Below are 13,253 nucleotides of genomic sequence, written 5' to 3'. Positions count from 1 at the left end.
TTTTGTTTGCAGCTATTGACCCACGAATGACCAGGAACTCTTTGTTTGGTGAGAAAAACTAACCGAAAGTTCTCCAGTTAAGAGGCGTTGGTCCACTTTCAACATGGATGTTTACTGAGTTTTCATGTGAAGCAGCTTTTCTGTTTTTATTCCACATCTGGAAAAACTCCAAAACTTCATTTGACTTCTTGACAACATTTTTTATGTCTTTTCTTCCACATTTGGGACTTTTAGTGTGTGTGTGTGTGTGTCTGTGTTGTGTGTGTTGTGTGTGTGTTGTGTATGTGTCTCTCTCTCTCTCTGTGTTTTTTGGACAATTTTGGCACTTTTATGTAACCTTTGGGATGCTTTTTTGAACGCTTTTGTCGCCTTTTCCGACTTTTTTGTGTGTGATTGTCTGCTTTCGACAATTTTGGTAAATTTTTTTTCAGTGCTATGTGGTTCTTTTCAAGCGTGTTTGGACCTTTTTTGAAACTTTTGTCGCTTTGCCACAATTTTTTATTTTGAAAGAAATAATATTTTTTCCATCTACCGGTCAACTGGTGTTTGTTTGTAATTGAGTTCTTATTTTATTGTGAAAAATGTGTGTGTGTGTGTGTGTGTGTGTGTGTGTGTGTGTGTGTGTGTGTGTGTGTGTGTGTGTGTGTGTGTGTGTGTGTGTGTGTGTGTGTGTGTGTGTGTGTGTGTGTGTGTGTGTGTGTGTGTGTGTGTGTTTTCAGTGCGGAAGTCGTTTAACCTCCACGCCCGGGACTCGGGGGTGGTCCAGTCCCCAGGGTTCCCCGACTCTTCCTATCCCCCCAACGTCTACCTGCAGTGGCGTCTCCGTGCCGACGCCGGCCACCGCGTCCGCCTGGACTTCCACACGCTGATCCTGGAGGACGACTGCCAGCAGGACTTCATCCAGGTCTACGACTCTCTGGCCCCCATAGAGCAGCGCGTCCTCACAGAGTGAGACCCTAACCCTCTCTGGCCCCCATAGAGCACCAAGTCCTCACAGAGTGAGACCCTAACCCTCTCTGGCCCCCATAGAGCAGCGCGTCCTCACAGAGTGAGACCCTAATCCTCTCTGGCCCCCATAGAGCAGCGCGTCCTCACAGAGTGAGACCCTAACCCTCTCTGGCCCCCATAGAGCACCTAGTCCTCACAGAGTGAGACCCTAACCCTCTCTGGCTCCCATAGAGCACCAAGTCCTCACAGAGTGAGACCCTAACCCTCTCTGGCTCCCATAGAGCACCTAGTCCTCACAGAGTGAGACCCTAACCCTCTCTGGCTCCCATAGAGCACCAAGTCCTCACAGAGTGAGACCCTAACCCTCTCTGGCTCCCATAGAGGACCAAGTCCTCACAGAGTGAGACCCTAACCCTCTCTGGCTCCCATAGAGCACCAAGTCCTCACAAAGTGAGACCCTAACCCTCTCTGGCCCCCATAGAGCACCAAGTCCTCACAGAGTGAGACCCTAACCCCTCTGGCCCCCATAGAGCACCAAGTCCTCACAAAGTGAGACCCTAACCCTCTCTGGCTCCCATAGAGCACCAAGTCCTCACAGAGTGAGACCCTAACCTCTCTGGCCCCCATAGAGCACCTAGTCCTCACAGAGTGAGACCCTAACCCTCTCTGGCCCCCATAGAGCACCAAGTCCTCACAGAGTGAGACCCTAACCCTCTCTGGCCCCATAGAGCACCAAGTCCTCACAGAGTGAGACCCTAACCCTCTATGGCTCCCCAGAGGACCAAGTCCTCACAGAGTGAGACCCTAACCCTCTATGGCTCCCATAGAGGACCAAGTCCTCACAGAGTGAGACCCTAACCCTCTCTGGCTCCCATAGAGCACCAAGTCCCACAGATGAGACCCTAACCCTCTCTGGCTCCCATAGAGCACCAAGTCCTCACAGAGTGAGACCCTAACCCTCTCTGGCCCCCATAGAGCACCTAGTCCTCACAGAGTGAGACCCTAACCCTCTCTGGCCCCCATAGAGCACCAAGTCCTCACAGAGTGAGACCCTAACCCTCTCTGGCTCCCATAGAGCACCAAGTCCTCACAGAGTGAGACCCTAACCCTCTCTGGCCCCCATAGAGCAGCGCGTCCTCACAGAGTGAGACCCTAACCCTCTCTGGCCCCCATAGAGCACCTAGTCCTCACAGAGTGAGACCCTAACCCTCTCTGGCCCCCATAGAGCACCAAGTCCTCACAGAGTGAGACCCTAACCCTCTCTGGCTCCCATAGAGCACCAAGTCCTCACAGAGTGAGACCCTAACCCTCTCTGGCTCCCATAGAGCACCTAGTCCTCACAGAGTGAGACCCTAACCCTCTCTGGCTCCCATAGAGGACCAAGTCCTCACAGAGTGAGACCCTAACCCTCTCTGGCTCCCATAGAGCACCAAGTCCTCACAGAGTGAGACCCTAACCCTCTCTGGCTCCCATAGAGCACCTAGTCCTCACAGAGTGAGACCCTAACCCTCTCTGGCTCCCATAGAGCACCAAGTCCTCACAGAGTGAGACCCTAACCCTCTCTGGCTCCCCCCCAATAGAGACCCTAACCCTCTCTGGCCCCATAGAGCGTCCTCACAGAGTGAGACCCTAACCCTCTCTGGCCCCCATAGAGCACCTAGTCCTCACAGAGTGAGACCCTAACCCTCTATGGCTCCCATAGAGCACCAAGTCCTCACAGAGTGAGACCCTAACCCTCTCTGGCCCCCATAGAGCAGCGCGTCCTCACAGAGTGAGACCCTAACCCTCTCTGGCCCCCATAGAGCAGCGCGTCCTCACAGAGTGAGACCCTAACCCTCTCTGGCCCCCATAGAGCACCTAGTCCTCACAGAGTGAGACCCTAACCCTCTATGGCTCCCATAGAGGACCAAGTCCTCACAGAGTGAGACCCTAACCCTCTATGGCTCCCATAGAGGACCAAGTCCTCACAGAGTGAGACCCTAACCCTCTCTGGCTCCCATAGAGCACCAAGTCCTCACAAAGTGAGACCCTAACCCTCTCTGGCTCCCATAGAGCACCAAGTCCTCACAGAGTGAGACCCTAACCCTCTCTGGCTCCCATAGAGGACCAAGTCCTCACAGAGTGAGACCCTAACCCTCTCTGGCTCCCATAGAGCACCAAGTCCTCACAAAGTGAGACCCTAACCCTCTCTGGCTTAGGAGGTGGCTCCTTGCACGGCATGTCATTCCCTCTTTCTCTCCCCTCTCAAGTCTAAGCTGTCCTATCAACAATAAATGCCTAAAAATGCCACATTTTATTAAAACAAATCAAATAAAAGTATATTATGTTTCTGTGCTGCGTCTTCAGACAGTGTTCATCAACAGAGTGCAGAAGTGTCTCCTCTCCTCCAGCCACTTTTTCGACGTTTCTGTCTCTTTTTCTGCCGGTTTTTGTCTCTTTTTCCACCATTCTTGACTCTCTTTCCGAGGTTTTCTTTGGGGTTAAACGTTGACTCTTTCTGTCCACAGACTTGTCAGAGCTTTGACTCGTTCTAAGCAGATAGTTTCTCTCTCAGCGGCTCAGTGATGAAATGTTCTGTTAGAGCACTAGGAAAGATCAGATGTGTCTAAGACCCGAGGACAGTAAAAGTGTGTAATGTTTGTGTGCTCCGTGTGCAGACAGTGTGGCTACCCTCACGACTCGCTGTCCTTCCTGTCCTCTGGAAACGTCCTGCTGCTGACGCTGGTCACCAGCGAGGAGAAGAACTTCCCCGGCTTCAGAGCCAACTACTCGCAGATCCCTCTGACTCAACAAGGTACCACAACCACTACTCGTTATGTCCCTAATGGGTCTCGGAGCAGAGGACCGTAACATTTCAATAACGGGGAACCGAAGGAAAGGCAGAAACCGTTCAAGATGACTTAAACTAACAACACGACTTCAGGTTTTCTTCCGCCTGGACTCTCTGTGTCTCCATGTCTCTGTGTCTGAGTGTCTGATGGAACAACAACCTCTGGAACTGGTCCAGTATTAAACCAGAACCGAGCTGTAATGTAACCCTACAGGACACAACACAGGGGAAATAAATCCCATAAACTATGACATGATAAAGAGAACTAGTGAGAGTTAGTTAAAAGTCGTGCTGAATAAATGGGTTTATATATGCTTGTAGCCTTGGGATGCGACATCCTCAGTTATGTTCTAGTTATGGGTTATGGGTTATGGGTTTGGGCTCTTCTTTGTGTGTTTAAGGGTTGTGTTGTGTTTTCCTGAAGCTGTAACTGCTGCGCTGTCTCTCCCAAAACAGATTCCTATCTCCAGGGACTTCCTGTTTAAATCCCAAAGGTTACCTTTAAAGAGCTGTTTCACTGCACACTAATCCACCAAATCCCACCTGACTGCACAGTAGTGAAATCAGTATTTTTGTATTCTATATAATGAATAATCTCACCAAACACGCACGGGTGTGTTCATCTGCTTTGATTTAAAAACAGGAAGTAGATCACATGTTTAGGATTCCATTTAATGTTTCACAGGGTTGGATCTTCTTCTGTTAGTTGGGAAGTTGATTTGACTCAGTTAAAGTCGCCTAAATGTCTCTCCACCGTGTCTCCTAAACGTCTCTCTACCGTGTCTCCTAAATGTCTCTAACGTGTCTCCTAAATGTCTCTTAAATGTCTCTACCGTGTCTCCTAAACGTCTCTCTACCGTGTCTCCTAAATGTCTCTACCGTGTCTCCTAAATGTCTCTTAAATGTCTCTACCGTGTCTCCTAAACGTGTCCCCCGTGTCCGTCTTGTTGTCCAGAGTGTGGAGGTAAACTAACTGGAGATAAAGGATTCTTCTCTTCACCTTTCTTCCCATCCAACTATCCTCCTAAAACCACGTGCATCTGGACCATCGAGGTACGTTCACGGTTTATTGTCCCCATGAGACGAGGTTCGGGGGTGAAATAGTGTTTTTTTAAAGGTTATTTTTTGGGGCTTTTGTGCCTTTTAATTTATATTTTTACTAAAAAGAGAGGACGTTTTTATCGCTTTTTTGTCATTTTTGTTTCTTTTTTACAATTTTTTTTTTTTTTTTTTTAAAGATTATTTTTTGGGCTTTTCCGCCTTTTTAATTTGACAGGACAGCTAGGTGAGAAACGGGGGGAGAGAGAGGGGGAAGACATGCAGGAAAGGACTTGAACCCTGGACCTTCTGCGTCGAGGCATCAACCTCTCAGTATATGTGCGCCTGCTCAACCACTGATCCAACCCGGCTACATTTAGTTTTTATATATAATATCAAAACACCCACCTGACTTCAGATAGAACAAATTGAACACAGACTATTTTTTTTATTCTTTAATCCAAAAGGAATAATGATAAAAGGAATTAAAAAAAAAAAAAAAAAAAAACTGTCTGTTTGTAATAGATTTTTTGATTTCTGACACCAGAAACATTTTTTTTGAGTTTTGAAACAAAAAACACACAAAACAAAAACTATTTTTTGTGATTAGTGTTATAAAATGGTCTAGTGTCTGTAATCTCAGGATTATCTAACAGGGTTACTGGTTAACTTTTGGATAGGGCTGTGACGGTATAGTTTTTTTTTTCTTACCAAGTTTTTTTACTTTTTGCTGGCGAAGGTTACAGGTGAACAGATGTGATATTAAATATTATGAAATCAATAATCATTGTTTAGTTATCCTTATTGACTGTATTCTCTCCTATTTCAAGAGGTTATAGAGAGAAAAAACTTAAGTTGCTCGTCACTTCAGCTTTGCAGGAGAGGCAAGAGGATGGACATTATACAGGATATATGGGGGTTTCTTTTGTGTGTTACATTATTACAAAATTATTATTATTACTATGTGAAGCGAGATCGCTGCAGTCGGCAGCGGAGAAACAAGCTACAATGTAAGTTACTAGGGTAATGGTATTTACCTTTTACAAAGTTCCCCTTTTTGCCGCTGACAGACTCAGATTAATATGCTACGTGTCTGACTTTTAAAACGTCACAGCCCTACTTTTGGAAAGATGTTGCATGTTTTGAAACCAAAACAAACAGATTCTCCAACGACCCCCCCGACCATCCACTCACCGTCTTTAATGATGCTTATCTTTTGTGATTTATTATTTTTCTAATCTGTTTTCTCCGTTGGTCTTTGGTTCTCAGGCCCCGAAGGAGAAGTTTGTGAAGGTCCAGTTCAACAAGTTCTTCTTGGGGAAGTCCAGCAGCGAGTGCAGCGGGGACTACGTCGACGTTGATGGTCACAGGTCAGCCATCTTTCTCCGTCAGGGGAGGGGCACTGAAACGGCCCCCCCCTCTCTGTGTGACATCCTGGGCTGTTCTTAAACCCCCCAAAAGCAGGACACGTAGTAAAAAGCCCATTTTGACTATTTCATTTAATATTTCATGGCCATGAGTTATCATTTGGCTGCTTCCTCTCTATAGAGGCTTGAGCTTTCTAATAAACAGGTTATGTTCTCTCTAAACATAGAAGGTTATTGTATTGTATTCATTTTCAGTTTTGTATTTGTGTCTCTGTGTGTTTGTGTCTCTGTGTGTTTTGTGTCTCTGTGTTTTTTGTGTCTGTGTGTTTTGTGTCTGTCTGTTTGTGTCTGTGTGTTTGTGTCTCTGTGTGTTTGTGTCTCTGTGTGTTTGTGTCTGTGTGTGTTTTGTGTCTCTGTGTCTGTGTGTGTGTGTGTCTCTGTGTAATTGTGTCTCTGTGTGTGTTTGTGTCTCTGTGTGTTTGTGTCTCTGTCTGTTTGTGTCTGTGTGATTGTGTCTCTGTGTGTTTTGTGTGATTGTGTCTCTGTGTGTCTGTGTGATTGTGTGTTTTGTGTGTCTGTGTCTTAGACTGTGCGGGACTAAATCCAGAAGCACCGTGGTCACCAAAGGCAACATGATGACCATCACCTTTGTCTCCGACTCGTCCTACGTGGACCAGGGCTTCACCGCCGAGTACGAGACCTTCGTCCCCACCAATCGTAAGACTCCTATGTTTAAACAGCCGACACCTACAGAGTCTCGCAGCTTTCTCAGACCAGTCTTCAGTGTTTAGACCCCCCCTCCCTTAATGACGTTTGCATTGTGTCTGTGGTGTTGCGTCAGCGTGTCCCGGGCGGTTCAAGTGCTCCAACAACCTGTGCATCAACGCCACGCTGCAGTGTGACGGCTGGAACGACTGCGGAGACGCCAGCGATGAGGACAACTGCAGTGAGTCGCCCGCGCACAAAACTAACCCACCTGTTTCCTCAAATGTTAATACTCCCTTTATTTCTAGAAACAGATGTGTCCTCTTATCAAAAGTGACTCTGAAACTGTGTTTTATCTTAAAGAACAAAGTTAGATGTTTAAAACAAATCCCACATCTAAATAACTAAATTAATAGAAACAAATCTCTTCAAATAAATTAAGTAAGAAGTAAAGTAGATAAAGTACTAAAGTAGATTACGCTCTAGGACGTTTAAAAACTGCACCAACAATCATTTCTTATCTCAGCCGGTTGTTATCTTTACACATTTATATCCATATTAAGCCATTGACCAGCTCTAGCGTGTCTCTTTGTGTCTGTGTTCAGAGTGCGAGGCGACTCAGACCAAGTGTAGAAACGGCCGCTGTAAGCCAAAGTTCTGGGAGTGCGACGGCTCCGACGACTGTGGAGACAACACTGACGAGGAGAACTGTGGTGAGATGGACCGAACTCTCCATCAACACCAAATCCCATCTGCTGAAAATCCTCCAGACACACAAAGGCCTCCGTGCACACATCCACAGAGACGAGGTTGTCTCTTCATGCTGCGTTCAGGGTGTCTCACTGCTGAAGACCTTTCCCTCTTTCTTTCTTTCTTTCTCTCTTTCTTTTTGTAGGGGCATGCAAACCGGGGGAGTTTTCCTGCAGAAACAGCCGCTGTGTCCCAGAGAAGATGAAGTGTGACGGAAGAGACGACTGCTCGGACGGATCGGACGAGTCTACGTGTGAGAAATGTGAGAACCATCATCTCTCTATACGTCACGAACACTCTTATTTAAAGTCCAGTTGAGTACTTTTCTCAGATCATTATAGACTACGAGACTGAACTGTGTGTGTGTGTGTGTGTGTGTGTGTGTGTGTGTGTGTGTGTGTGTGTGTGTGTGTGTGTGTGTGTGTGTGTGTGTGTGTGTGTGTGTGTGTGTGTGTGTGTGTGTGTGTGTGTGTGTGTGTGTGTGTGTGTGTGTGTGTGTGTGTGTGTGTGTGTGTGTGTGTGTGTGTGTGTGTGTGTGTGTGTGTGTGTGTGTGTGTGTGTGTGTGTGTGTGTGTGTGTGTGTGTGTCTGTGTGTGTGTGTGTGTGTGTGTGTGTGTGTGTGTGTGTGTGTGTGTGTGTGTGTGTGTGTGTGTGTGTGTGTGTGTGTGTGTGTGTGTGTGTGTGTGTGTGTGTGTGTGTGTGTGTGTGTGTGTGTGTGTGTGTGTGTGTGTGTGTGTGTGTGTGTGTGTTTCAGCTCTGGTGCTGGACCAGTGTTCCCAGTTCACCTTCAGCTGCCGGAGCGGAGGCTGCATCAGCAAACTGAACCCCGAGTGTGACGGAGAACAGGACTGTGGGGACGGATCGGATGAGGAAAACTGCAGTATGTTTACCAGACAGACACAGACAGACAGACACAGACAGACAGACAGACAGACAGACAGACACAGACAGACACACACAGACAGACACAGACAGACACAGACAGACAGACACAGACAGACAGACAGACACACACACACAGACAGACACACAGACAGACAGACACATACAGACAGACACAGACAGACAGACACACAGACAGACACAGACACACACACACACAGACAGACACACAGACACACAGACACACAGATAGACAGACACACACAGACAGACACAGACAGACAGACAGACAGACAGACAGACACACACACACACACACACCCCTGCCTGCCCATGATGTCAGTACGTCTCTGTGTGTTTTCAGACTGCGGGATCCGGCCGTACCGCAGCTCTCGTATCGTGGGCGGCGTGGCGTCCCGGGAGGGCGAGTGGCCCTGGCAGGTCAGCCTCCACATCAGGGGAACGGGCCACGTGTGCGGAGCGTCGGTGCTGAGCAGCCACTGGCTGCTGACGGCCGCTCACTGCGTCCAGGACAGCGGCACAAACAAGTAGGAGCCCAAAACCCTCCTAAGATTTAGATTAATGACTTTATACACCGATTGGCTCGCTCCTCTTATTTGACCTTTGCCTGAGGGGATCTGTTCAGTATTCTGATTGGCTCAGGTTTGTCGTGGAAGTTTCCTTTGCAGCAGGGGGGAGAGGTTTTCACAGTTTAGTAAATTGAAACAAATAAAACAGTCTGAGACTAGAACCAAGTTGGGTTTTTGTATTGTATTAAAAACATATATATTTTCAAATAGGAGCAACATGATTTCACAAAAGGCCTCAGCCCAGTGTGGAGTCAGTTCCTCCAATGAGTGAACAGAACACCAGGCTTATATACATCTTCAGAGTGACAGCACACACACACTTGGATTATTATGACGCTACAATTCTTACAGGCAATCTGATACACGTGATGACATCTTGGAGCCATCTCACCTCCTCCTCCCTCTACGACTTTCACCCCCCAGTTACATCTTAACTGGCATGGGAAAACTAGAGATAGTTTTGTACCTGGACACCTCAGCAGTTTAAGCAGAAACTGAGATGAACTGTCTTTCAATAATGTGAGAGAATTAAAGTAGAAATAAAACATAAAAATATAAGGAATTATGCTTAAATGTAATTTTTCCCATTGCAGGTACTCCCAGGCCGACCAATGGCAGGCCTTCCTGGGACTGCATGTGCAGAGTCAGACCAACGAGTGGACGGTGCAGAGGAACGTGAAGCGCATCATCGCTCACGCCGACTACAACGCCTTCACCTACGACAACGACGTGGCCCTGATGGAGCTGGACGCAGACGTCCCGCTCAACCAGTACATCTGGCCCATCTGTCTGCCCTCGGCCTCCTACCACTTCCCAGCAGGCCGAGAGGCGTGGATCACCGGCTGGGGCGCCATCAGAGAGGAGGGTGAGTTACACACTCAGGGGGCTTTCACACCTGGAGGTCCCAACCCAGGTTCATGTGTTTGCATTTGATCCGGTACTGCAGTTATGCAAGCGCACTAAAGTCATCATCACATACGTGAGCTGCATCTCCCGACAGGTGTAATGTGTGTGTGTGTGTGTGTGTGTGTGTGTGTGTGTGTGTGTGTGTGTGTGTGTGTGTGTGTGTGTGTGTGTGTGTGTGTGTGTGTGTGTGTGTGTGTGTGTGTGTGTGTGTGTGTGTGTGTGTGGGTGGGTGTCTGTTTGTTTGTGTGGGTGTGTGTGTGTGTGTGTGTTATGCTTGTATACATATGTTTTTGTCTTTGTGAAGCACTTTGGTGCAAAACTGAATTCAGCTTGAAAGAATCCCGTTGTGTGGCAGCAGATCCCATTAAAGGTGTGCATGGTTTACCTGACTGAGTCACTAGCCCGGTGGGTAACGATGGGACCGTCCTGTGTGTTTCAGGCGTCTCTGCGACCGTCCTGCAGAAGGCCGAGGTTCGGATCGTCAACAGCACGGTGTGTAAGAGTCTGATGGAGGGCGAGCTCACCGAGAGCATGATCTGCGCCGGAGTCCTTAAAGGAGGCGTGGACGCCTGTCAGGTAACACAACAGTACAGCTGCAACGACTCGTCCCGTAGTTGTCAACTATTAAATTAATCACTAACAGTTTTGAGTCATTTTTCATGATAAAACAGGTAAACTTGTGTGATGTCAGCTTGTTAGATATGAATATGTTCTAGTGTCTTCTCTCCTCCGGGACACGGACTGTCTTTGAGTTGTGGACAGAAGACATTTGAGGACGACATCTTGGGCTTTTTGGGAACCACTGATTTGTTCCTGCTTTTAATTTCAGCTGTTAAGACACTTCAGCGTGTTTTTTTGGGACGCTTTGTTTATCATCAAATCTGTGACATGTTGAAGGTAAAACGCGGATGTTAAGTTGCTCTTTAAAACCTTTTAAAGTCTTGGCTGCAGGTTTCTGCTCCGTGTTAACGGTTTTTAAAGCACTCGTGTGAAGAGTCTGCGTTCTCTCTGCCTGTCTCAGGGCGACTCCGGCGGCCCGCTGTCCGTCGCCGCCCCCAGTGGGCGGGTCTTCCTGGCCGGCGTGGTGAGCTGGGGCGACGGCTGCGCTCGCAGGAACAAACCGGGCGTCTACGCCAGGACCACCAGCTTCCGCCGCTGGATAAAGGAGAACAGTGGAGTGTAGCAGCAACGCAGCGACGAGCCATATCTCTCCTGGATATTAATAACTGGAGCTGAGTGGGACTCAACTACACACTCATTGTACATTTAAAAAGACTACACACACGCACAGAGACACACAAAACACACACACACATGAATTTTTGTATATATATATATATATAGATCTCATTTCTATGAATTAACTAATCAACTGCTTGCTTTCTTTTTTACTTTTTTATGTTAATGAAACTGAGATCACAACTGATTGTCTTGTTTTTATACGAAGATGATGATGATGATTATCATAATATTCAGGTCACTCTCTCAGGGAATAATTTCACTCAGAGCTCCTAAAAGATGAAGATGTTTCTGAGTTAACGGCAAAATACAACAGCTACGCAAAAAAAAAAGTGTGCAAACACTTACCAACATTATGGCAAATGGACTGTATTTATTAAACGCTTTTAAAGTCTTAGCAGCCACTTAGGGCGCATTTATTGAAGATTGAGCTTCAACAACGAATCGATAAAATCAATTAAAAATTGATTATTAAAAAAAGTTGGCAACGAATTTCATTATCCATTTTTGTGTCGCATGACTATTACGCCACTCAATAAGTCGCGGAGATGTTTGAGTATTAAAAAAATTGAGTTGAGCGCGGAGCAGAGCGGAAATACCATCGGAGAGACCTGTAACCAGGTGTCTCCGTCGGTACGACTAACGGATCAAATACCTTCTAAAGATAAAAACCCCGTTAGTGTCCCTTTAGTGTCTCCGTCGGTAGAACTAACCGATCAAATACCTTCTCCCAAAGATAAAAACCCCCCTTTAGTGTCTCCGTCGGTAGAACTAACCGATCAAATACCTTCTCCCAAAGATAAAAACCCCGTTAGTGTCTCTTTAGTGTCTCCGTCGGTACGACTAACGGATCAAATACCTTCTCCTAAAGATAAAAACCCCGTTCACGGCGGTGGAAGCCCGGTGCTCGGGAGCTCCACCGGCCGCTACGAGTTCATGTCTCTGACCAAGCCGTGGAACCGGTCCTCGTTGTCGCATCTCCTCGGAGAGCCATGTGTGTCTTGTCTGTATCTGCTCTTTGGGTTACTTACCTTTACACAACTAGAAAACTAAAAGAACCAGTATGTATTGAGTTGATGTAAATTCATGTTTTTTTTTTATCCGATTAATTGAAAAAATAATCAACCGATTAATCGATTATTAAAATAATCGTTTGTTGCAGCCCTAAAGCTAGATAAGATTTGTTAGAACATATAAAGCTTATTTGAAGGCTGACTTATTAGAACGTGGTTCCAAAACAAACGTGTGCAGTTCAGTGATATTATGAGCATTATATTGTTGAGATAACATAAGAAGAATATGAACGCTACATCAAGATAATATGATAATTGTTATGTGTTTGAAGTTGTGATCTTCAGATAACTGGTTTAAAAATGCTCTCTGCTTCTGCAAGAATGAGAGAAAAACTAAAAACCTTCCGTATTGTCTAGTAAATACATAAATAACCTAGTTGTGATCATGTTTTATCCTCGTGAACATGTCTTGACATGAATTACACTTTGTTTCCTCCTGTAGCTTCACTGTCGTGTAAATAATAATATAAAATATTCTCAGGGAGAAAACATTTAAATATGATCATTATCGGAGTCTTCTACTTAGTTAGTCTTTAGTAGAGCAGATGTTTCAACAGATTAAGTCTGTGGTTTTGGGTTTAGCTAATATATATTTAGAACTACACTTTCTCCATAACTGTAGTTCTCTTTACAGCAGTCACTCCAGTGTGTAGTCCAGTGTGAACGGGTTCAACATGAATTGTTAATCCAGGCTAAACCATGATTGACTGCCATGTTTCCATGGCTACACACAGACGGTACTTTTTACTGCAGCTTCATAATATTGAACTTAAAGCTGACGAACCACCTCAAACATATTCCAATATGATACGATTTAGATTCATATGAGAGGATATCATTTAACAAAAACAAACTAAAATATGATTTGGGCGATTTTATTACTGAGCTCGTCCAGAAATTTCAATGAAAAACAAACAATTCTATT

The 13,253-nt window shown here is 46.1% G+C and overlaps 1 protein-coding gene across 1 annotated transcript in view; it reads left to right on the top strand.

The window, feature by feature from the left end:
• LOC114558979 (suppressor of tumorigenicity 14 protein homolog) overlaps positions 1 to 11,996 on the top strand; it is a 20,996-nt gene extending 9,000 nt beyond the window's left edge. The window contains exons 6-19 of the mRNA XM_028583341.1: positions 13 to 48; positions 720 to 948; positions 3,606 to 3,742; positions 4,734 to 4,831; positions 6,086 to 6,186; positions 6,770 to 6,900; positions 7,025 to 7,129; positions 7,494 to 7,601; positions 7,784 to 7,900; positions 8,393 to 8,518; positions 8,885 to 9,068; positions 9,704 to 9,975; positions 10,456 to 10,592; positions 11,038 to 11,996. Of these exons, the coding sequence (XP_028439142.1) occupies positions 13 to 48; positions 720 to 948; positions 3,606 to 3,742; positions 4,734 to 4,831; positions 6,086 to 6,186; positions 6,770 to 6,900; positions 7,025 to 7,129; positions 7,494 to 7,601; positions 7,784 to 7,900; positions 8,393 to 8,518; positions 8,885 to 9,068; positions 9,704 to 9,975; positions 10,456 to 10,592; positions 11,038 to 11,199 (1,943 nt within the window). The 3' untranslated portion in view covers positions 11,200 to 11,996. The remainder of the gene's footprint in view (positions 1 to 12; positions 49 to 719; positions 949 to 3,605; positions 3,743 to 4,733; positions 4,832 to 6,085; positions 6,187 to 6,769; positions 6,901 to 7,024; positions 7,130 to 7,493; positions 7,602 to 7,783; positions 7,901 to 8,392; positions 8,519 to 8,884; positions 9,069 to 9,703; positions 9,976 to 10,455; positions 10,593 to 11,037) is intronic.
• Positions 11,997 to 13,253: the final 1,257 nt, after the last annotated feature.

The sequence above is a fragment of the Perca flavescens genome, chromosome 7 (assembly GCF_004354835.1).
Source record: "Perca flavescens isolate YP-PL-M2 chromosome 7, PFLA_1.0, whole genome shotgun sequence".
NCBI classification, from domain to species: Eukaryota; Metazoa; Chordata; class Actinopteri; order Perciformes; family Percidae; genus Perca; species Perca flavescens.
This window is presented reverse-complemented; position numbering and strand designations above follow the sequence as displayed.